The sequence below is a fragment of the Anas acuta genome, chromosome 3, assembly GCF_963932015.1.
Source record: "Anas acuta chromosome 3, bAnaAcu1.1, whole genome shotgun sequence".
In the NCBI taxonomy this organism is placed as follows: Eukaryota; Metazoa; Chordata; class Aves; order Anseriformes; family Anatidae; genus Anas; species Anas acuta.
In genome coordinates, this window is record NC_088981.1 from 23,149,195 (window position 1) to 23,172,173 (window position 22,979).

At 41.3% G+C, this 22,979-nt stretch overlaps 2 protein-coding genes and 1 long non-coding RNA gene across 8 annotated transcripts in view; 2 read left to right on the forward strand and 1 right to left on the reverse strand.

Moving 5' to 3' along the window:
* ENAH (ENAH actin regulator) overlaps window positions 1-3,407 on the reverse strand; it is a 110,999-nt gene extending 107,592 nt beyond the window's left edge. Inside the window, exon 1 of one of the 6 annotated variants that reach the window (XM_068676101.1) lies at window positions 3,261-3,407. The gene's annotated coding sequence lies outside the window, so the exon portion shown is untranslated. The remainder of the gene's footprint in view (window positions 1-3,260) is intronic. The other 5 variants (XM_068676102.1, XM_068676109.1, XM_068676110.1 and 2 more) reach the window with 5 other exon arrangements.
* Window positions 1,143-4,624, forward strand: LOC137853595 (uncharacterized). The gene is made up of 3 exons (XR_011094588.1): window positions 1,143-2,209; window positions 2,399-2,477; window positions 3,725-4,624. It is a non-coding gene; the product is annotated as an uncharacterized lncRNA (long non-coding RNA).
* Window positions 4,625-15,750: 11,126 nt separating this feature from the next.
* On the forward strand, window positions 15,751-22,465 carry SRP9 (signal recognition particle 9). The gene is made up of 3 exons (XM_068676119.1): window positions 15,751-15,909; window positions 17,946-18,014; window positions 19,964-22,465. Exons 1-3 carry the CDS (start codon window positions 15,838-15,840, stop codon window positions 20,081-20,083), a joined length of 261 nt encoding a protein of 86 aa, XP_068532220.1. The 5' UTR covers window positions 15,751-15,837; the 3' UTR covers window positions 20,084-22,465.
* The last annotated feature ends 514 nt before the right edge of the window (window positions 22,466-22,979 follow it).

Here is a 22,979-nt window from a genome sequence, read left to right on the forward strand (position 1 = left end):
TCTGTGCCATATGGCATCACATTAAATGATGAAAGCTGAGGAAGAAGAAGAAGGGGTCTCTCATCATACTGCCTGTCCTCCCAAGCAACCTCTCTGTGTATTGGGACCATGCTCCCCAAAATGCAGCTGAACATCACTCGCTGATAGGAAGAATAATTTCCTGCCATTGCTTCCACAGTCTTTGCTTGTTTTATATAATTATTTATTTATTTGTTTGTTATTATTATTTTTTGGTTGTTGTTGTTGTTTGGCAGGGGGAGTGTTGTTCTTTGTTTGCTATTGTTGTTTTTTCCCTTTAATTAAATTTAATGTCCCATCCCTGGAAGTGTTCAAGGCCAGGTTGTTGGGGCCCTGGGCAACCTGATCTAGTGGGTGGCATCCCTGCACGTGGCAGGGGATTGGAACAAGGTGATCTTCAAGGTCCCCTTCAACCCAAGTAACTCTATGACATGATTCTATGATAAACTATGCCTTGCATCAACCTATGAGCCTTTTTTCCTCCTATTTTCTTCCCCCGTTCTTTGGAGGAGGGGGGGTGAGAGAACAGTGTGGTGGAGCTTAGCTAGCCATCAGTATGAAACCACTGCACCCAATTAGTTGCAAAGCAGTTCTGATTGTCACTAGGAGCTCATCTGAAATCAGTAAGCCACTCCACAGAAGATACTGCACTGCATTAGCTGATATCAGCTCACAATGCAAACCATGCCAGGCAGCACTGCAGCTAGTGACACGCAGGTGAAATCCCACTGAGGTGAATTTAAGTAGACAAGCTGGCTTTTCGTGAAGAAACTGAGGCGTAATTGAGGTCTTTTCTGCCAGCATTGCTTGGATGGTGGTCACCTCCAGCAGAGCAGCAGAGCGGGCAGCCCAGCGCAGCAACTTCTGTAGCTGCTGCAGTAAAATTCAGTGGAGCTCTTCTCTCAGTTCTGAGAAACGCTCTTGGCATTTGTAAGAATTGAGCATCCTCTTACTAAAGCGAAAAGTAGCAAGGGACTTGATTTCAGATTGTTACTGATTTTGTTTTGCTTTCAAAGGCAGCATGATTAAAACTTGGATTCTAATTATCTATCTCTCTTTTTTTTTCAAGTAGCAGTGCCTAACTAATTCCCATCAGTGTTCTTCCTAAGATCAGAAGCAAAGCTGTCTTCAAAATGTATTTTTCAGATTCCAAGCCAGTTATATTAGAATAGTGACCAAGATGAATCTGTTCTCATTCTGTGTTCAATAATTAAATAAATTAAAAAAAATAATAATAATAATGAAATGCCAAATCCTGCAAGGTGCTGAGAAATGCAGCATTGTGGTCTGAGTGGAGTCTGAACTTGCACTGTGACCCTGGCTTACATTTGTCTTCTAAAGCACAGTAAGCACACGTGATACTAAGGAAGCAAAAAATATTAAGTTAAAAAATACATTCAAACAGATAAAAATAATGAAAGAACTACCAATTCTCAAAAATACTATATTCAGTAGAAGACAATGGCGAAGCTTTACTTCATCAGATGTATAACTGTTTAAATTAGGTCAAAATCCATCCCAACTTTAATTTTTAGATTGCAGTCTTCGGAGGAACTGATTTATCAGGATATTTAAATCCAGATGCACGACAAATAAGCCAGGAAAGACAAATAAGCCTCTTGGCATAAAACAAATGAGCTGAGAAAAAAAAAATCAGAGAAAGTAAAAAATAAACAAAACAAAAACAAACAAACAAAATCAAGCAAACAAAATAAAACAAAATAAAACTGCCAGTGAGAAGTATGCATAGCTTCAAATCCCTTACGCTACCCTGCTTGGATTTCCTCAAGTTCATCCATCCCCCTCCTTTTCTTCCCCCTGTTTTTCTTTAACATTTGTCCTCTGAACCACTTTCCCTATAAATACCCTTTAAGGGCTGTGGAATTAAGGGTAAAATCCTTTCAGTCTGAGACCGGGTCTCCTTAGTCAGGGAACAGCCCAGCAGAGAGAAATCCTTCTTCCTGCACAAGCTTTCCTTTAATGATGGCTAATTAACCTGGTGCTGTGTTAAAAACTTACCATATTTATCATGTCTGACTCAGTTCTTATTCATTGCTATTTAAGAGAACAACAGAGATAACTTGCCTTACTTTCATCTGTGTTCATGTAGTTCGGCTTGGCTAGAGGGTTAAACGAACTCCAAGCCTTTAGTTCTCTTAGATCATGTACAGGATGCTGATAGTTTTACCAGGTAGGACTGACTGATTATAAGACAGCCAATGCCATGTATGTTACCATTATATTCCTCTGTTCTTGATCTTGCTCCATTTGTTTCCTACCACACTCCCTAGAGGCCTTAGTTCGTATTCGTTCACTCTCTCAAACATTTTCCCAGATGCTCAAATCCCACTTCTGTTATTGCATTTTTCTTTTTTTTTAGATTTGTCTGGATCCCTCGTGCAGAGTCAGGACTTCCCTGTTCTTTAGATCAGCACTTTCCTGGCTGAGCTCCAGCTCAGGTAATTATATCCAGGTCTCTCTAATACTTCTCCCTCCCCTCTAGCTGCATTTGGAGAAGTTATTCTTCACTTTCTTTTCCCAACTGCTTCATAATACTGTGGATGCTGAGAACAGACGATATGCGTATTTCAGAGAGGCTGCACATTATGGGTGAACCAACGCCTTTCAAAGGGTGACTGAAAGTACAGTTATGAGGGACATCTTCCCTTCTTCTTCATTTGAATGCTATTTAGAGTGGACAGATGTCATACAAAGTTGAAGCTGAAGGACAAAAATTTAGTCCAGATTAACATGTTCCTGCTATTTGAATGTGGAGACTTCCTGCTTTAAATTATTATTCTGAGCCTAGCATAGATATGTTCAGCGGCTCGTATCACTTGAGCTGGTTGTCACACGATGCTGACAAAAACAGATTTCTCACTTATTGTTAGCAGTATCAGTACAGAGGCTAAAGGCAGAACAAGCATTGCTAGAGGTAATGCCATTACATCAGCCATGTGGCAAACTACAAAACAAGATGAATAAAAGCCTTAATTTTGCAATGCCTATGTTCAACCTGCTTTAAAGAGCAGTTCTCTGCTTCTGACAACTACCCAGTGCTAGATCAAAGACAGCTCAGAGTATACTTTCCAATGAAAGAAGATCCAAAAAGAGTTACATTTGAGAGAGAGAGAAAAAAAATATTTCTTAATTAAGAAGTATGAACCATAAATTTAGGTAAATCACAGAAAGAAGAAATGTAGTATCAAAGCAAGATAGGGAAAGCCAAATATTCTGCTTACTAGGTGACGCTCATTTCCTCCAGGACATGGTCGTGAGAACTGGCTGCAAGTACTTATGCAAGCTTATCTAGCTGCTCACTGCAGTGCAGTTCTTCCAAGGCGGAGAAATGGATATTCGCACTTCAAGCAAGTAAATTATAATCAGTTCTAACTCCCTCCCCTCAGAAGAATTTGAGCTGTTGCTATCAGTTAGAGGTGGTTAGTTGTTCCCTAGTCTGGGAAGAAGTGCTGTGCTCAGGAAATTCTTGAGGAGACAAATGATTCAGGAGAGGCTTATGCTTATGAGAAGTTTAAGAAATGTTTTTCTAATTCAAATGAAGACTTTATTTTCTCCATGGGCCATCTACCTGAGAAGCATTATCAGAGAGCCGTCTGATCTAATTAGTGCTGGATGGAACAGAATTTGAACCAAATTACCTCTGGAGGACCGTTTGAACCTAAGTTATTCCGTGGTTATTTTCCAGCCTCCACACTAAAATGACAGCCTGTATCTGGAAAGAAGCCAGTCAAGTCCTCCCAGCACTCACAGGGGAATCCTTCACTCCAGTGAAATTCCTACTGGGAAGAAATGAAAATAAAACCCAAACATCTACCTGATGCAAAAGTAATATCATCTATATTCAATATATATTGTTTTTCTTTTCCTCTGAAAACTTCCATGTTTGAAAAGATGCCAGATCCAGTTCAGTTTTTAAATAAATAGATAGATAAATAAAAATCTGATCTATATCCAGCTATGCCTTGATTGAATTTGGATCCATCGCTGAATTAGGTTCGGCAGAATAGTCACACAGTGACCATCACAGACCTCACCTGAGGATGTCCGCCTGGCTGAGATTGCTTCTACACTTGCCCAAGAAGAGGCTGAGGAGGGGAACTGGAAGGGAAAGGAAGGGATGGACCAGGGGCCTGTGGAAGCATATATATATAAGCTAAAGCTAACCTTACCCTACTGCAGAGTTAAGTTAGCACAGTCCCCATGCAGTTCTGATTACAGGACTTGGCTAGTGCAAAAATAGCTGGCACCACGTTCAGTTTCTTCCTCTTCTGCTAAACAGTGCTTTCATGTGAAGAGAAATTGACCCCAGCACTCAGTAACATTTTCATCCTCCCTTCCCTGCAGTTCAGTGGTTATGTAAGTAGTAATAAATCCATATTTGAAGTACTGTTGACTGCCTTAGAATTTAAGCAGTAAAGGAAATAAAGTAATGCAGCCCTTACACAGTTAAACATGCTGTCTAATATTGGGAATAACTAAAAGCATGGTTGACTCAGGAACTAAATAAAACTAACGCACCACTGTATCATTTTTTATAATCCTTATTAGTAGAAACCAGGAACAAGTGTGCATGTTTGCACATGACAAGCTACAGGTACAAACTTACTTAAACTTATTTTAGGATTCCTACTGGAATCCAAGCACTGGGAGAGATTTGAAGTATAGAAACATGGCCAAGAGTTGGAATTTTTATGAAGGAATATTCACTCTGTAATGATATCCGTGTAAAATGGATACAGTTAGCTTACACAATACCAACAGAGATGAGTCTGGTGATGATGCTGCTGCTACTTGAATATCTAATAAGAAATGTAATTAGCGTTATTTCTTGCTCATCTATTTTCAAAAGGAGTGATATCAGAATGAAGCCAACTCCACGGCTTCATAAAGTTCAAAATGTTTCTTTTTTCCATTTTAAAACTTTGAACCTCAAACAGGTTTTGAGGCCAACTAGCAGGCAAGTAAAAATTGCCAAACTATAGCAAACTCAAGATTGTCTTATTAGTTTTTATGGGTAAAGATGTCTAAGAATATGCATGTATAAGAATAGCAACAGTCTAAATTTCTATAGTACCAGTCACCCAAATACTTCAAGTACTTTACAAACATGACTAGGTTGATTTGCATTGAGCAGCAATATCCACCTTATTAAAGAGAAAAAAAGGCACTGCTATTACAGATCAAATTTTCAACAGCGTTGCCAGTCTTCATCTCTGCAGGGTATTTACACCCTGGGCAAGCTAATCATGATATAAAACCTTTGACACCTTGCTTAGTCACTTATTGAAGAGGCTCAGACTGCTGATATACACTTCTGCAAATGCTGTGACAATGTTCTATTCTCAAAATTCACTGAGACAGATATGTATTTTCTTAAAAAAAATGTTGTCCAAGAAACAAAGTGAATGCTTGAACTGCTACTTTATAATGAAGTCCTTTTTGGCTGCATGATTGTTTACGTTCTTAGATTAGTGAAAATGTTTTGAGTCGAACTTTTGAAAACTGTGGAAATAGCCATTAATGAGACAGAAGTGCCTGTGAAGATCACAGGTGATATGGTGAGTGATGGTAAGAGGGTGTTGTGATTCAGCTAGGAAGATCAAAGAGAGACAGATAACAGTCAGGGGATATCAGAGAACCACAAAAGTTGCTGAGGTTGTAGAAAAAAGCTGTGTAGTGCTGTGGGACATCAGGGAAGTTGAACAAGATATCTGCGTCAAGAAAGGTCTCATGGTAATACAGAAAAACAGATGAGATGTCACCATGACAGAGCTGTCTAAGAAAGCCTCACAACACTACAAAATGCAAGTGTTGGGCCTCAGGATAATGATAAAAAACAGAGAAGGCTGAGAACTGCTGGGGATACATGTCAGTCAGCTAACACAAGAGAATGTTTCTGAATGCAATCACATAAAGAAAGGCTACAACTGCTGGGTATGGCTTACAAGGATGCTTGAAATAATAAAGTCACAGTGTCCAGATTTCATGGGGCATAACGCATGCTGCTGGAGATCACAGACTGTTAAGGGAAAATGCAGAAGCAATTAGAAAGGAAAGGAAATTAGGAGGAAAACTATATTATACCATGAAACAGGAGACCAAAAAAAAAAAAAAAAAAAAAAAAAGAGCTACTGACATTCCTTGAGAACATGAGGGAGAATCTGAAAACTGTTTTTGGTGAAAATTCTGGGAGCAGCTGCTGAGCCTAAAGAAAATTAAGCATGTTAGAGAATGAAAGAGCAACGGTAAGATGACAGAGATAACAAAGCTGATTGTGAGTTGAATGACGAATGCATAAACCGCTGGTTGCTATAAAGGGCCATAGTGTCAGTGTCACATTAGAGACTGCTGTTCTGCTTCTGGAGTCATACAGGAAGAATGCAAGTTAAAAGAACACTGTATAGTTGAATAGCAGCAAGAAACATTGGAGAATGCCATGAATACCTTTAAGCACCTTTAGTGGAGGGATCCAAACTAAGGCAGTGCAGCCACACAGAAATCAAGGCAAGGTTGTGATCTCCCAGAGGTCCAAGATACTAGGAAAAAAGATCAAGAAAGAATGCAGGTTTTTACATGGATTGGAGGATCCTGCATATATACTAGAGACAAAAGAAAAGCTGTGAGATCTGTCAGGAAGCATGGGGTAAGGTCATAGGCTGAAACAACTCAGATGTCTGATCTCACCATTTGACTAATAGAAGAAGGATGTGACACAAGATAATCCTGTCTGCTTCTCTTTTGGAGTGCAGAACAGAATCCCTTTCAGTATTGTCTTAAAGCAACGAATGCTTCCTGCTGAACAACCAGTGCCATGTATGGAAAATAGTTATGTATCTTATGTCATTGTATGCGTTTAAACTGGGCCTTAGAAACCACATGGGAGTAGGAGAAGAAAATAATCTCTTTGGGACAAGGGAAATAAATTTTTTACAGACTAGGTTGTGCTTACCTCTGTGTACTTGCACAGGGAGCCTTTCTGCACCTCACAGAACAGCTGTACGACAGGTAGATGTCACTGGTCTCTCATCATGAGTTTGTAAAATACTGGTAAGAGAAGAACAGAGCTGAAAATATATTTTATTCATGCGACATCTACCACCAGAGCACTGGTCCTAAACAGAGTAACATGGCCAATGTGCTTATAATTCTCCATGCCAACTGGCTCTGGAGCGATGCCTTGGTGGAACATGGGCAGAACAGGGGCCTCAGCCTCCATCTGGCAGCCCAGCTTTGCTGAAGAGACACTCGCTGTATTTGAAAACTGCTCCTCACTGCATGGCTTCCCGAGGGAATGATGCTCAGCACCAGCACTTAAGCAGCACATCTCCTCCCTCCCTCTAGCACAGCTCAGCCTCAGGAGAGGCATTCTGCAGTCTGTGTTTGGGCTTGGGGGAAGGGGAAAGAAGACAAAGAGTTATTTTTCTTAAGATCTACTGCAGAAGGCAGCAAACAGCAAGGTTTCCAACCTCTTTCCTTTGTTTGCCTTAGGTCTCTCAATTTCTATATCAGGCTCTGGTTCAGCTTCCATTAGCGCTTCCTCATCAACATCGTTAACAATGGTTTCCTCACTGAGGGTATCACTAGGATTATACTTACTGCCAGAATCCTCTGGCACGAAATCACTGTCTGAGTCAGAGCAGAGAAATAATTAACCCTCATGATACTTCTCTGAGGAACGAACGGAATACATAATAAGATTTATGGGGCATTGAATTGATCCTGCTCCTAAGGAGAAGAGCTTCCACACACTGAAGTTAGCATCGCTGCCAAAGAGTGAGGAGGCTGCTGTGTCAACACAGGAAAGTCTTCACCTGTAAGAGGACTGCATTACCTTAATTGCATTAGTTACCCTACATGTCTAAACAGCAAACCACTTGTTTACCGCTGGTCCTGGATTAGATCATGGTTTCATTACCAAAAAAAACTATCAGTGTCAACGGCTTCTCAGCTACTGTGAAACTAGTGAGACGTTACCAACACCTGATTTGCAAGTAGCCTTCAAATGCTCCTCAGGTAGGACTAGATACAACTTACAACTCCAGACACCAAAGCAGAACTGCTGGAAAATGTGCCCCACATGTTGAGGAAAAGTGCTGCCCCACATGTGAGGAAGAGTGCTGACCAACAGAAGAGAAATAAGCACCAATATTTGCACACATTTTCATGTTTTTGCTGCTTTCGACTCTGAAAATAAGAGTTTTCCTCCCCCTTCAAAAAATAACCAGTTACTTTAGTAGCTGGCATTCCCAGGCACAGCTAATTAACTTCTTGGTCCAGACCCATCCTCTCCCATACACCAATAATGTGTCTCAGTCAGGCTGGAGAAGGATTGTACAGCACTTACTGGCTAGGAAGGATCTTTAGAGAAGGACGTATCAGATGGATTTCTGTCTGCACAAAACAGCAGTCAGCTAAGATTTGGAAGCCTCAAAATCCTTTCACTTCTGCCAGGAATTCAGTTCAAAGCAGCTGCATGTAAATTTTGCATAGCAAATGCTACGCTGACAAATCTTCCTCAGGATTCCTGTTTTTTAAATCAACAAGAGTAAACTATATAGAAGAGGAGTTAGCTTTAGGGCACCAAGATTTGCCCTATTTTAAAAGAAAAGTGAAAATAACCCTAAGAAAAAAATAAAGGATTTGAAATATGTATGAGCACACACTGCTTTGCCTCATCTCTTCCTGCTGCATAAAGGGGAAACAGATTGGCTGTGGCCTTGTAGAGTACAGATTCCTCAGAAAACAAGCAGCTACCATTCCCAGCCCCTTTCTTTCCCACCCAGAAGTAGGTAACAGGCAGGGAGACAAGGAAGGACTGTCAACATCAGACTGCGAATTTCCCAAAGGCCCTTCATCCTCTCCTCCATGCCCTAAACCAGAGACAGTGGTAAATATTTCCTCATACATTCACAACCTTTTGCATAGGTTTTTCTGGTCCTCTTGAAAGAAACGGGAACTTTGTCATTTGTTTCTAAAGCAGCAAGATCATTTGAACATTTGACTTATTTCATTCATGTAATAATAATAATAATAATAATAATTAATAATAATGAAGAGAACAGTAAAAGTTGCTAATGTAGAGCAAAAAAACACTTCAGCAAGAATGCAGTTGTTAGGACATCTCAAATCTCATTAGCCCTTCAGTATAAAGTCACACCCCTGGCATGCCATTTATACGAGTTATTCTCCCTGTCCCCACTCCTACACACTACCTAGATCTCCTTTGATATTTTTAAAATATTCCAAATCTTATAAAAATGCTAAACTTACAGTTTTGAGGGTAAAATTTCTCTGCAGGCTAAAGCCAACCAAATGGCCAGGCAAATACTTGCTACCTCCTTGACAGGGATCATAACAGCAACACCACATGCGGGAAGTAAGGAAGCACTTCCCAGCACATATCCGAGCTTTTATGTATGCCCTATGTGGGTTTGCAAGCCCGACAGCCACACAAGCTCCGTGTCAGATATATTTTATAGAAAACTGCCATACAGAAGGCACCAGAGGACCAATGTGTGTGCCTGCAGTTGTTTCAGGAATTAGCAATGCCAACGCCAAGCATTTTGACACTTACTTTTCAAACCTGCTTTTGAATTCTACCTGCATCAACTCTTGACCTTGCACAAACATCCCAGTGGAAGTATGTGAGGAGTCTGCAAAGGCCTTGGTATGCTGTGCACTCTAGGCAACAGCTGGTCCACACAAAGCTTTTCTCAATGCTGTGATGATGAGAATGGGTGTATGGGAAAGCAGCTGCACTACTGCGGCTTCAGAAGTTGTGCTGTCAGCTGAGCTGCCCAGCAGTGCCACGTGTGGAGCTCGGGGCCCCAGCTGGCATCCTCTTTCTGCCTGCAGCTGAGGGGAGGGAAGGAATTGCTGATTCAGATCCACTTCCCCTGCTCCGCCCGTCCTACTTCTTTTTGTGGAAATTACCACCTCTTCAGATCTGACTGCAGAATGGCTCATGTGGGCACCCCCTAACCTACTTTTGGTCCACCTGAGCCAGGCGTAGCTTATATGGATTAAGCAGGAGGGTTTTGCTAACCCAGATTGATTGAAGTGGGTTAAGGGGAACTCTAAAAGCATCTCTGCAAACAGATCATGAAAGGGCATTAATTCCTGGGGAAAGGCAACGTGAAGTGGCTGGGCCTACCAATCTCTTTTACTGACACAGCTAAATCATGAGTCCACTTGAATGAGGATACAAAACATTAGGGATAGGCTTGAGTGTACCTTACAAACAGCAGAGGATGTTACTGTTGCCCACCAGCTGCATGTTGCTGCCCTCGGAACAGAACTTAGGGATTGGGAAGAGTATTGCTCCCATTTCAGCAGGAAGGCCTGCCTGGAACGTCCAAGCTGTAGCATTGCAGCAGACTAGGAAGAAAGAGGTCATTTCCATCTGATGGGCTGAGACACGTAGCTTAGTGTTAGAAATCAAAGAATTAAAAGTACCAACAGCCCTTTTGCCACAGATGCAGTTACGCAGATCCAGAGGACCTTGGAAGGTACCACTATAAGCGTATATATACTCCCCGTGGTTTGTGCTATTCACTTATGTCAGCCGTGACAGCAGGAGCATCACAGGTAAACCAGCTTCAAGTCATGCCTATCAAGTAGAGAGCTTTCCTATTTAAAGATTAATGCAAGAAATCAATGCACCTCCAGTTCGTGCCAACTGATGATCTAACCCAGTGCTAAGCATGCACGGAAACTTCATGTAGTGATGATTGGAAATTTATGAGTAGTTAATGCTAAGTGTCTGTTTGCTTCCAAAGTGATTGAAATACTGGTTCAGGAGCTGGCTAAGAGATGTGCTCCTTTTTTCCCTGAAGGAAAAGGACTGCTATTTTGCTCTCATGACAACACAGAGTCAGCTTTCCAATATACATCTCCTGCATGACAACACATGATTTGAATACATGCTGAAGGCTGAAGGCAGTAAACCGGCCAGTTAACAGAAAGGGACACATATTTCTAGCCACCAAAAGCAAAGAGTTTGGCAAGAATGGTGCCAGAACAGTATCCAAAAATGAAACAGCAGTTGCTATTAAGGCCAGGCTGGCAACATGGCCATGTGCAGGGACAGCCCTCTGGCTAGTGCAATGGCTATTGACATGTGCATACATAAACACCCTGTGATACAGTAAGATTAGAACATATTAAATCACAGGTATCTTTTTTCAAGTGGTTAAAGCAAGCTAGAAAACAATGATGCCTTGGGGAAGGTATGGCAAGTGTGGATGACGGTGTGCCCAAGGCTTCAGGTTACCCACAACCCAGGGATGTTTTTGGAGTGTTTCCTTTCATATGAGCAAGGGCACTGGGGAAAAGGAAGGAGATTAACAGACACTTAGGTTTCACCCTGACTTGAAGTTGTGACTTGGCTGGGATGGGCACATAGATTCATGAACTGGACAGAGCCCCAGAATCCTTCTGTCCACATGCAGCCTTAAGCATCATGAACCACACTTTAACAGCTTCAGCTCAGCTACACTAATATTTAATTACTCATTTAGGACAGGATGAGTCTGAATCACTTGATAAGAGTGCAAAAGAAGCAGGAAATTAGCACTGATGTAATTAATCATACCTGGTTCAGCCTGGCAAAACCATTAACCAAGTTGTTTAACATGTAAAACCCATCGAAAGCAGCAGTATGTTTTGTGTTCCTTCAAGAGCTGTGGAGTGAAGAAACCGTGGCTCGGTTTGGCATGTTGTAACCCATCCAGGAGCGTGAACTACTTCTGACTGCAGACTCGTGTCTCAGGGGTACTGAGGTTCAGAACCTAGTGAGATGTCGACGACTGCTCAGCTTCCTGTCCTCAAGATGTATCTGCATCCTTACGCACATAAATAAAATAACCCTTTCATAAAATAACCCCGCTTAACTAAAGTTTGCAGCAGTGCAAATCCCAAGCTGTTTTAGAACATAGACACACAAGAATGGAATGTATAATCACTGTGCTCATGCTTTCCCCTTAACTTCACTGAGGGATGGGTTGAAGCTATTTTGAAAGAAGTGCCTCTATCTCCTTCTTAAAGCATTAAGCATTCCTGGCAGTAATAATTGCCTTATAACTGACTCCTCATTAACACTCTTTTAGACCTGCATAACTGCATTGACTTTATGTTGCTCCCGGTCCAAGAAGAGGATTATCATCTCAGCACCAAATTTTCTTCTTTATTAAGCTGTTACCCATATAAAAAAATAACTGAGAACAGAGTACGTCCTACAGTTTCCCATCACATCCATAATTTAACATGATAATGCAGAGATTTTTATAAAAAGTTACTTTTAGCTAGAAAGACCAGCCTATTTTACCTGCCAGCAGTGTGTCATGGTGACATACAACTATTTTAATGAATTTAATACTCTTATCTGAATTCCTTATCCCGGACAGAAAAAAACACTTGCAAATAGGAATATGACGCCTGATTTAGATTGAACACAAGCATTAATGTAAAGAACAAGAAATTAAATATCTAACCCTGAGCGATGCTGAGCAGCTGCAGTTTCCATGAACTTTGCAGGAGTTGCAAAAACTTGAGATCTCAGTAGATAATATTTTAAGACATCATACAAAGCCTTTTTCCACTGTTTTCTTTCAGTTTGTCATTTGTGCAAAGGAAGACAGTAGATAAAAACCTAAAGAAATTATGATGTGGAATCCAGATGCCTGAACATAACTATACAGAGCAGGACTTGCAGTGGCAATGCATGTAGAAGCTTGATCAAAGAGAGATCATTAATCATGTACACACAGGTTAGATGAAGGGGAAAGGCCTGAGGAAAAAAAAACACATGAAAAGTCTTCATCACACAAGTACTTATAGGATTGCTTCATAGCTTTTTATGGCCTTAAATCCAAGCTAAAAACACATTATCTAAGGTGGTCTAGGGAACATAGCAAGGATATACCTGGTGAGAATGAGAAAAGGCTTTGTAGCGCTCCAAATTTCACTTACTAGTGATAAAATAGCTGTAAGTCTGCAGGAATGACTTCTTTCATGGAAGACTGAAGGAGCCCTAGAAAAGCAAGCAAGATACGTATGTATGTTTTAGCAGAATTCTTTCTAACTACTAATTTTTTATTGGCTAAATACCAAACACTTTACACAGTGAAAAACAAGCATTTTATTTCGCTAAACAAAGAGCTTATTTAAAGATTTTTACTATTACTAGTTTCACTGAAACTTACTTGAAAAATACAGTTTTGAGCACACATAAAATACAGTGTACAGATGAATAACTCAATGGTCTAACTTACTTTTCAAACATGTCAAAAAAATGTTCTCTTCTCCAAGCAAGATGAGAACAATATAGTGAAGCAGCACATTAGCTCTAAGTATCAGACATTCACTGGCTTTCAGAAATAGCCTCTCTTTTAAATTGTCAAGATTTCAGTAAGCAGCCTTGCTTTCAGGGAAGCTGTGGGTTTCACGTACAACCCGCCATTTTTGGTGGCAAGCCAGCAAAAACAGTAGGAATTCCTAAATCCTGTGTTGCCACCAAAAAAGGTGTGTTTTCAACAGCTGTGTCAGCACAACAGTCCTTATGGCCACGCCATAAACTGGAAAAATAAACTGATCTCAGCTTTTAAAAGTGTAACTAAAACAGGGCTACTTTTAATCCAAATCAGGTCACTGGTTTGATCCCCAGCTCAGAGTTGCAAGCAGCTGGGGCAGCACAACTGTGGAGCCACAGGTGGTGGTGGTGGTGGAAGGGAATAGGAAATCCTGCAGCCAAGAACAGGCTATGTGGAACTGTGCATAGGACTGTATACAACTGTCGTAGTGACACTCTACATTTTCTTCAGAGATAAGGTCAAATAAGAAATCCCTCTCTGTTCCTTGCCCTGGCTGTTTCAGCTTGTCACCGTCAGAGTTTTGTACATGTAATAGTTTGAGAAGTTACATCCTAAACTGGATCTTAGAAATCATCTGCATTAAGGAAAAAGAAAAATGTATCTTTTTTTTTTTTTTTTTTTTTTTTTCTAATCTTGCTCTCTTACATTAGCTTAAATTGCTAATTACATTAGCTCTGTTATATTGCATGGATTCTGGGGCTATTAACTGGGCATTGGCAAACTTAAGCCAGTTCTTGCATCACAGGACACATAAAGGATCCTGACCATTTGAGTCAAAATGAAAATCCTCTGAAAATCAACCCCAAGGTGCTGCTGACTACACAGCCCAAAACTGGGACTCGTCCTTCAGGAAGAAAATATCTGCATCCCACTGGAAAACCTGGATCCAAATTTGGTGAGCAATGGTTCTATGAACTAGGTGTGTTACAGGTTGTGCACTCCCCACACCTTTCATTTGCACATATTTACAACCCTGTGCATCTGTAAACCACTACCAAAAGCAATTCCTACTCTGCAGTTACAAAATGGCTGCGCAAAATGTGAGGTGGTAGAAAAATACTCTGGTTAGGTTCTGTGTTTGGCTTAATTGCTTTAGACTCTATTGGTACGCCTATCAAAACCTTTAATTAGAGCTGTTGATTATCAGCCCCTCCGAAAGACAACTCCGAAGTTTCTGAAGCTGGGTTCTCCGTGTTGCATCAAAACTCTGCGAGCAGTTCTGGAAAGAAAAGCCTTGAGCCTTCCTCTGCTCAGTCTTCACACATTGGTGCAAACGCCTTTAAGCAGAATTGCTTAGACCACATAACACCCACAAGTTGCAATTTATTAAAGTTTGGCTGTCTGATCACCGCAGACAAAAGACTTTTCCAAGGTTGATCTCCACAGTAACAATTATTTTCTGCTTTACTGACTCAGGGAAATTCATTCTAGTTTTTCTCCCCTTACCTCCCATCCACCCTTTTATTTCTGTGCCATGTTTCCTCATTCTCCCCTGCATCTATTGTGCCTTGAAATAACCACAGCTGGGATTTCCCCATGTCGCTAGCAGAGACTGGGATGGTCTGGGCAATTTGTCCCCTCACCAGCAGATCTGCCCTAAACTTTCCAGCTTGTTTGGCCACAGTTTCCTCAGTTCGGTAACAGTAACATGAAATGGTGGGTGATTATCCGGCGGTTCTGGTAACAGGTAACAGCGGGCTGCGATGTTTTGTGTTGGCCTTTACTTCAGGTCTGTGGTGAGCAGCAGCCTGCTGGCTGCGTGGGACTGAGGAACCACCGCGGGTCACCTAACGAAATGGGACCTGGAATTGCCACAGGAGAAATCCTGGATTTATTTGCCTCTCTTTTCTGAGATTACGTTGAGTCAGCGCTGTGTAAATGCTTTATTCACACGCAAAATGCATGAAAAGCGGGATTCCCCCGCATAACGCCGCGGTTCCCAGCCTGGGGCCGGACCCGGCCGCCCTCACAGCCGCCGGCGGAGCCCTTTGGAAGCCCGGCGGCCCGGAGCCGCCCGTGCTGTTTTATTATTTTTTTCCAGCACGCTTTTGTTCAGCCTGGAGCCACAAAGGGCCTTCCAGCGGGAGGACTTGGACCGCGTTCAGCCGCCTGGTTCCTGCGGAGCCAACCTCACGGTGCCCGGGGGGGGGGGGCGGGATTCGAACCCGCAACCCCGCGGGCTGCTGGCGGGCGGCCTCTCCCCCTCTCCTCTCCCCCCTGCCCCGCCCCGCCGCGCCTGCAGGGGTCGCTGTGGCGGCCTGGCGCCGCGCTGGCGGGGCCGCCATCGCTGAGTCACGCGCTTCCTGATTGGTTGCCCGCTCCCCGCCGGCCAATGGGAGGCGGCCTCTTGCGCCGCCGCGCCGCTCGCCGCGGGCGCCATCTTGCCGCCGGCTGTGGCACGGGAGGGAGCAGCGCGCCGCGCCGCGCCATGCCGCACTACCAGGCCTGGGAGGAGTTCACCCGCGCCGCGGAGAAGCTCTACCTCGCCGACCCCATGAAGGTGAGCGGGGGACGCCCCACGCCGAGACCCAGACCCAGGAAGGCCCCGGGGGGGATTGTTGGTGGGTGTCGGGTGAGGCCCCGGCTGGCGGCGGGGGCGGCCCGGTGGCTCCGGAGCTCTCGCTGTGGTGTTCTTCGGCTGTGAAGCCGCGTCCCTGTGAATTTGTCTCGCTGAAAAGTAAAAGGAAGCGTTTATTAACTCGTGTTGTATTATTACCTGCGGTGTTGCTTCAGGGGGGTGTTTCCTAAAGATCATTTGCTCTAGGAATTAACTTCTTGCTCTGTGACCGCTCTCGGGTTTTAGTAGTTCTTCTCAGATGTGTAGTTTGAGCAGACTTCAGTCTCACAAACGTTTTGGCCAAAAAACCGTGCAAAAGGTGAAGTGGGACTCATAAGCCTGAGAAAACATCAGCAAAAGGGACTTAGTTTCGTTCATCAAAAGTAGGGTGCACAGAGGAACCTCCAGAAGTGTGTGTGCCTTTAACTAGCATAAATGCCCCTTCATGTGCAGTCGTCACCTGTCTACTGATAATAAGTTCTGCGTTGTACCTTTTTATGCCCTGCAGTATAATTAACTGAAGAGTTTGCAAAGGATGTCAGTGCAGCCAGGCGTTGCTTTCCCCCTTGCGAAAAAGATAGCGTAGGCCCTAGAGTCGCAATATGAGGACTCTCCTTCTAACTTGCAGGGCAGCTAGCTTGAGAAACTTTCACATACAGTTGCACTCTTCAAGAAACTGAAGGAAGAGTAAGACCTGTGGGAGATGCGTCTGTGTTCTTTTGGGGCCAATTAAGCTTGGTAATGAGTTGTCTTGCCTTTTGTGGGAACAAGATAATTAATCCAGGCTTGCTCAGTTGAGAAATGTAGTTACGTAGATGTTGTGGCTAGAAGACCGTTTCTTAAGCAAGAAGGACAAACTTGTAAAGAGATCCATTGCAGAGCAGAAATATCAAAACGTATTTTGTAGTCAAGGTGGTTGATGATACAGCAGGTCACTGTATGACAACAATCTCTTTATAGCATCAGTTGTCCTAATTCTGAATGTTCTCAAAAGCACAAACTGCTTTCCTTCTGGATACTGCACTGATGCTAGCTGACACTAGAAACAGTAGATAAGAAAACTCCTTGGCCAATCCTGCATTTAGTAGGAAACATTTAATGCTCAGTCAAATGCTGAGAGTGTTGATGTTTATCATGGTGGTTTGGAGAACTTGTGTAATTTGAGAGTCCAGAAGGGCTATGGGTAGACTGAATCTCAGGGCAGGTTACTACAGTAGGAATTATTTTTAGTGACAAGCTGAGTGCTTGCTTTCTGAGTTCTTCACGTGTAGCCTTGTTGAGTCTTGAAAGCAGTTTAATTTCAAAGAACTCTCTTCAGAGCTCTGGTATTAATTACTCTAAAAATGTTATACTTGTATCTTCCCTTTTCCACTTTTAAAAGTGTTATAATGCTTCAAGCTTGTCTATAGGCTTTAATGTTGCTATTAACTGTAGTGACTGGAAATACAGCATTTACACAATATTTTACTACTTTGCTTCTACAGTATCTAATGGTGAGTGTACCCCACTCAATTTATCCTTTCCAAGTTTTCACATAGAACTATTGTCTTAAGTGATTCTTGTCTATAAACACAACTTTTCTTTCACTTTTTGTAAGTGTGATACATGGCAAGTGGGTGTCTTGTAAGGAAATAGCAGGAGTCATGCCAATACCTGTTACTGAGGCCCCTGCAACTGCCATTGCTGTACTTACAGAGGTTTTTAACATGCCCCACATAAAGCTCACTGACATTACTGTAATACTGATTTAATGCGTTAGGCAAGGAAATACGGTGATGCAACTTCTAAACCACCGTGGCTGTAAGGTTTGTGGACAGTGGAACTGAGGACCACCAAGAGGTCGTGAAACTGTGAAGCAGTATGTAACTTCAATAACAGGCAGTCTGAATTTCCCTCAGGTATGTTGTGATGGTAATAGATGTGAATTAATAGATATTAATAGCTATAGGTGTTAACTTTTAAAATGTTTGTCATTTCAGGTGCGGGTTGTTCTCAAATACCGACACTGTGATGGGAACCTCTGTATCAAAGTAACGGATGATGTAGCTGTAAGTAAAGAACACAGTCCCCTTTAGAAGGCGGACTGTACCTCTCGAGGACTGGCACTTTGCTGTCAGTCAGCTTATGAACCATTGTCTTGAGCACCTGAGGGTTTTCTAAAATAAAATAATAAAAACCCACTAATTTTGCTCAGACTTTCTTAGTTTCTGTCTGTGACATGCTGACCTATGTTCAACTCTGCATAATCCAGTGGAAGTTTGAACATTACAGTGTTTTTTAGAGGTCTTGTTAGGATTCTATGAAAACAAGGAAACAAGCATTACAAAAATCTTAAACCCTTTCTCAATTTGAAAGTTCTTCATGGAACTATGTTGGTAGCTTCCACTGAAGTGCATCAGGATCATCTTCAAACAGCTGTTTGCTAGTGAGAATTTGGTCCTTTCAACTTGCTCAGAGTGATAATAACTTGAAACTGTAGGGCTGTCTGCTTCTTTGTGAGTAGGAGATGCTGGACTGGTATCAGAGTAAACGGCAAGATTCGCTTGCACTTCAGAAATCCCATCTTCTGAAATAACGCTATGGTGCCAGAACCATTTGTTACGCATTCAGCAGAGCTTGTGCTACTATACACAGAATTTTTGCAGCATATATAACACAGAATTTTGCAGCATGCTTTCAGTGGTTGCTGTAGAAGGCAATGGAGCAGCTGCATTGCTCTTGTTCTAAATAATGCTTAGAAATATTTGAAGTTACGATATGAGATGGTAGACAGCAGGTAGAAATGGATTTGCATGTGCACACCAGCAACATGTTCCTGGTGCTGGTGATGTTAAAGCCAAGTTGTTCTGCAGTCTGAGTAACCATCAACAAGTAGTATGCCCTTCTTTTGGGTTCAGATTTGGAAAAATCACGTTTCTCCTTTCTGGGACAAAGTCTGGTATTGGTATTTCAGACATCTGGGAAAGACGCAAAACTTCAGTAATGATGCTTCTTGATGGAATAATAGGGCTGACAGTGGGTGAGGTGATGAAAATGGCGCACTGATAACAGGGGAGTGAAGGGCAGGTCAGTTGAAATCTTCCATAGTGGAAGATTGGAGATAGTTGACTTGTGAACTTCAGCTGTTTTCAGTTACAGACCTTCTTACGTGCTGCCTGTTGTGAGAGGCTGTTACACTGTCTGAATTGTTCCTTTGCTTTTTATATAAAGGGAGAGGGTTTCTTTGCAGCTAACTGCAAAACTAAGGAAAAATCAAACTTTTTTTTTCTCTTCTTTGGCTCTGAATTAAAATGGTTTATTGCTGGCAAAAGGTGCTGTGTTGAGAGCACTGAAGGATGGACCATTGGTTTTATTATTAAATAGGCCTGAACAGTCATGCTTATGGTGTACAAGCATAAGAAATTACCATGCAAAAAAACCCCTAAGCGGCCTTTTTTTGATCAGTCACTGATACTACTCCTGTTCCTTTTGCATTTACAGGCTTGTCATGTGAAATAATTCCTCTTTATCAGATATTTTCACTATTTAGAACTATCTCAAACAGATTTTGCTTGGGGTAGGGGATCCTCTTCAGTAGCAAATACTGAACTAATGTTATGCTACTGGAGGTGTGTATTCACTTTCAGAATAGAGAGTTAATTCTGTTATCTAAGCATAGTAGATTTTAAGCCTAAACAAGGGTGTCCTTAAAGACAGTTTTAAAGTGCAAGTTGTAGCACCTTTTTTGAGAGAGAAGACACTTGCTCAAAATGATGAGCTTCACTACTTTTAAAATCGAAAGCAAGAGCCTATGAGAAAATGCAGTGTGTATGCATCTGTGTTTAAAATTTAAAAGAGGGCAGGCATGTAGTGGTGCTGCCTTGTGGTAACCAAATGCCACAAATGAGCATGTAAATACTTACCTTTTTCTGTGTGTTCAGACACAAATTTGTTGCAACTATGAGCAGGATAAAAGTGGTGCAAGTGAAATCTAATATTAAGCAACTTTCTCTTACAGTGTCTGCTGTATAGAACAGACCAAGCACAAGACGTAAAGAAGATCGAGAAATTCCACAGCCAGCTAATGCGACTCATGGTGTCTAAGGAATCCCGCAGTGCTGCCATGGAAACAGACTGAATTGCTGAAAAGAAAATGAATGCTCCAGTCATATTTCACTGGAAGAAAATCTCTCTAAATTGAATGAATAGTGGGACATGAGATGCTTCTATGTACTGAAGTGGACAAGCTGACAAGTTTGAAGTATTTTCTTCCCCAGATTCCACTTCGGAAAACTATGAAAATAAATGCTTTCAATCGAAAGCTTATATTTATTTTTGGGAGTTGAACAAGAAACTATTCTAACACACTAAGTATGTTAAGAAGACAGATCTTTACAAATGTACTGTACAAAATTGCCTGATTTTGATGGCCCACACATGTACTTCCGCAAAGTTATGATAAAATTTCATATAGATTTCATTGTGTTCAAATGTTATGCTGGTGTATTCTTACAGTGAGGTTTATTAACCAGATACTGTAGCATGATGACTGGATCTAATAAATATTTACGTAAATGATATATTTGGGGGGGAGGGTAGAAGAATGGGCGTTTTCTGAATTGAAATGTTAAAATTGCCAATGTATACTAACACGGTCACTAGCAGATCTTAGATCTTTGTATTGATCTTGGTCATATGTTGTGTAACATTATCAGTGATGCAGTCTGTAGAACTGTTATTGGCTAAATAATTAAACTTCTATATTTAAAACCTTAAAGTAACACACAGATTTTTGCAGTTACCTAGCAATACTCAAGCAGATAGTTTTTCTTGTTATGCAAATACTGATATTAAATATCAGAAGGATTTTTTTCCAGTACTTGAACTTTTTTATACTAGCAGGGGGAACCTTTTCCATCCTTGCCTTAGGCGAAGTATATCAGCAAGACAAATTCTAGAAACTGTTGCCTATTATGTTAATAGGAAAATGCAACCAAACACTCTCCAGAGTCGTCATTTTAGCAGCTTGCTAACTGCATTTTCAAATGTTACGTGTGGCAGATGGATGTCAGCCGACTGAAAAAAGGGATGAAAAACAGCTTAATAAATACTTAAATACTACTGACAAAAATAGATGAATGCTCATGTGGCTTAGACTTGTTTCCCATTGTTGCCTCTGGTAGGGTGATGGAAACTTTAGCTGTCTTTTGCAAAGGCTTTTTGCTTGACAACCCAGTAGCTGAAATTGATACTTGCTTTGACTAGGCTTTGCATACCTAAAACCAGATGTTTTTTTAATGTAATTATGCTATTAAGCCATGAAATCAAAACAGAGCTGTACAAAGACTTGTCTGTGCTGGCATTTAAATATAATACAACAGCCCTCTTAAATAACTACCTGTTCTCACTTACATGAAAATAATTGAGCTACTCAGAAGTGGTGGAATTCCCATATTTTCCAAGGACTCAAACCAAAACTGAGGCCTTGAATATTGCATGAGAACACCACCCATTCAGCTGATCATACAGTGCTGCATACTGTTGAAAAATTGAGTGCTGAATTGCTGGTGGTTACTCCAAATTCTAATATGTAGGCATGAACTATATATGTTTTTTTCTTTTGAATTGTTTTTTGAAATACAGATAAATCCGGAGAGAATGCTAAGCTTTGTTCATAATTAAACGGTGACGCTGAGGATTTTAATTGGTATTCCAAATTATTTTCTTAATATATGCAATTAAATATTGTAATTAAATGTTAAGTATTTAAACAGTTGTAACTTAATAACCTAAAGCACTGTTCTACAGTATGTATGGTTGCTGTACGGAAGTCACACATTAAGCTTTAAGCTGTTGACAGGTATAAAGGCTGCAGCTATATCAGTGTAATTTTTGGCCATCTCTTACAAGTTGGTTTGTCATGTAGATGTCTGCTGTAAGCTAAGGTACAGAAAGGCTTGAGTGGTGTTTGCTTGTGCTTGTAGGATAAAACTGAGAGAGAGAGAACTGCAGGCAGACTTGGTGCACCAAGGGGCTGAGAGGCTTAAACAGGTTTTAGAGGGGACCACTGCTGACTAGTTATGGGGGGATTACAGTAGCAGTTTTTAAGGAAAAAATGCAAGGAAATGGATTTCTAGTTTTCTAAATTTAGAAATTATTTCTGTAAAACCATAAGGAAATATTAATGCTACTTTCTTAAGGATGTGGGTTACTCGGCTTGTTCTCCAAATATGTGCAGAAAAAATGCAGATGGTAATATGCAATTATAATGAACAAGAATATTGATAAAGCTATTACTTAAAAACAAAAAAAAAAAGCTTTTTGTAGGTCCTTTAGAAAAAGACACATGCTTCTTGACTTTATCCTGGACTTTTCAATTACTTCAGTACTGTGTAGGATAGCAGAAATGCTGTGAACTCAAAGCTTTTTTTTCTCGCTTTTGCTCTTGCTGAGAGTACGGTATGCATGTGTGCATTGTACTGTAGTCACTGTTTCCTAATAAAACTTTATCAATGGGTTAGCCCATCGTATTGCCAACTACTTGAAGGTGTCCATTGATGTGTGATGAAAAATCAGCTTAACGTCTGCTGCCCCCAAAGAGTGAGTGATTCTATCTACATTTGAAGCACTGAATTTGGCAGCCCAGCATTATCACCAAATGCTTCTGTTTCCCAGCAGGCAGTTTCCACCAATTACGGGAGTGGATAGGTAACTTGTGCAGTAATATGTAACCTTTGCAGCAGAAGTGGAATGATTTATATTAAAAAAAAAAAAAAAAAGTTGGTTTCTCTTCCTCTCTTGTTTTGTTGCTGCATTTTAGTCATCTTCAGCAACTGTTTCATTCTGTGAGCACAGTTTGATAAACAATATGGGTCTTTAGGTGGTTTAATTCTCAGCTTCTGAATATATAGCTTGTTCTATAAGCATTTCCTGGATTACAGGAAGATCCTTAAATTATCTGTAGAAGTGACAATTGGTCACAAAAGTTTGGGTTTAGAGATGCTTATGCTTTGCTTTTCACCAAAGTCCTGAGC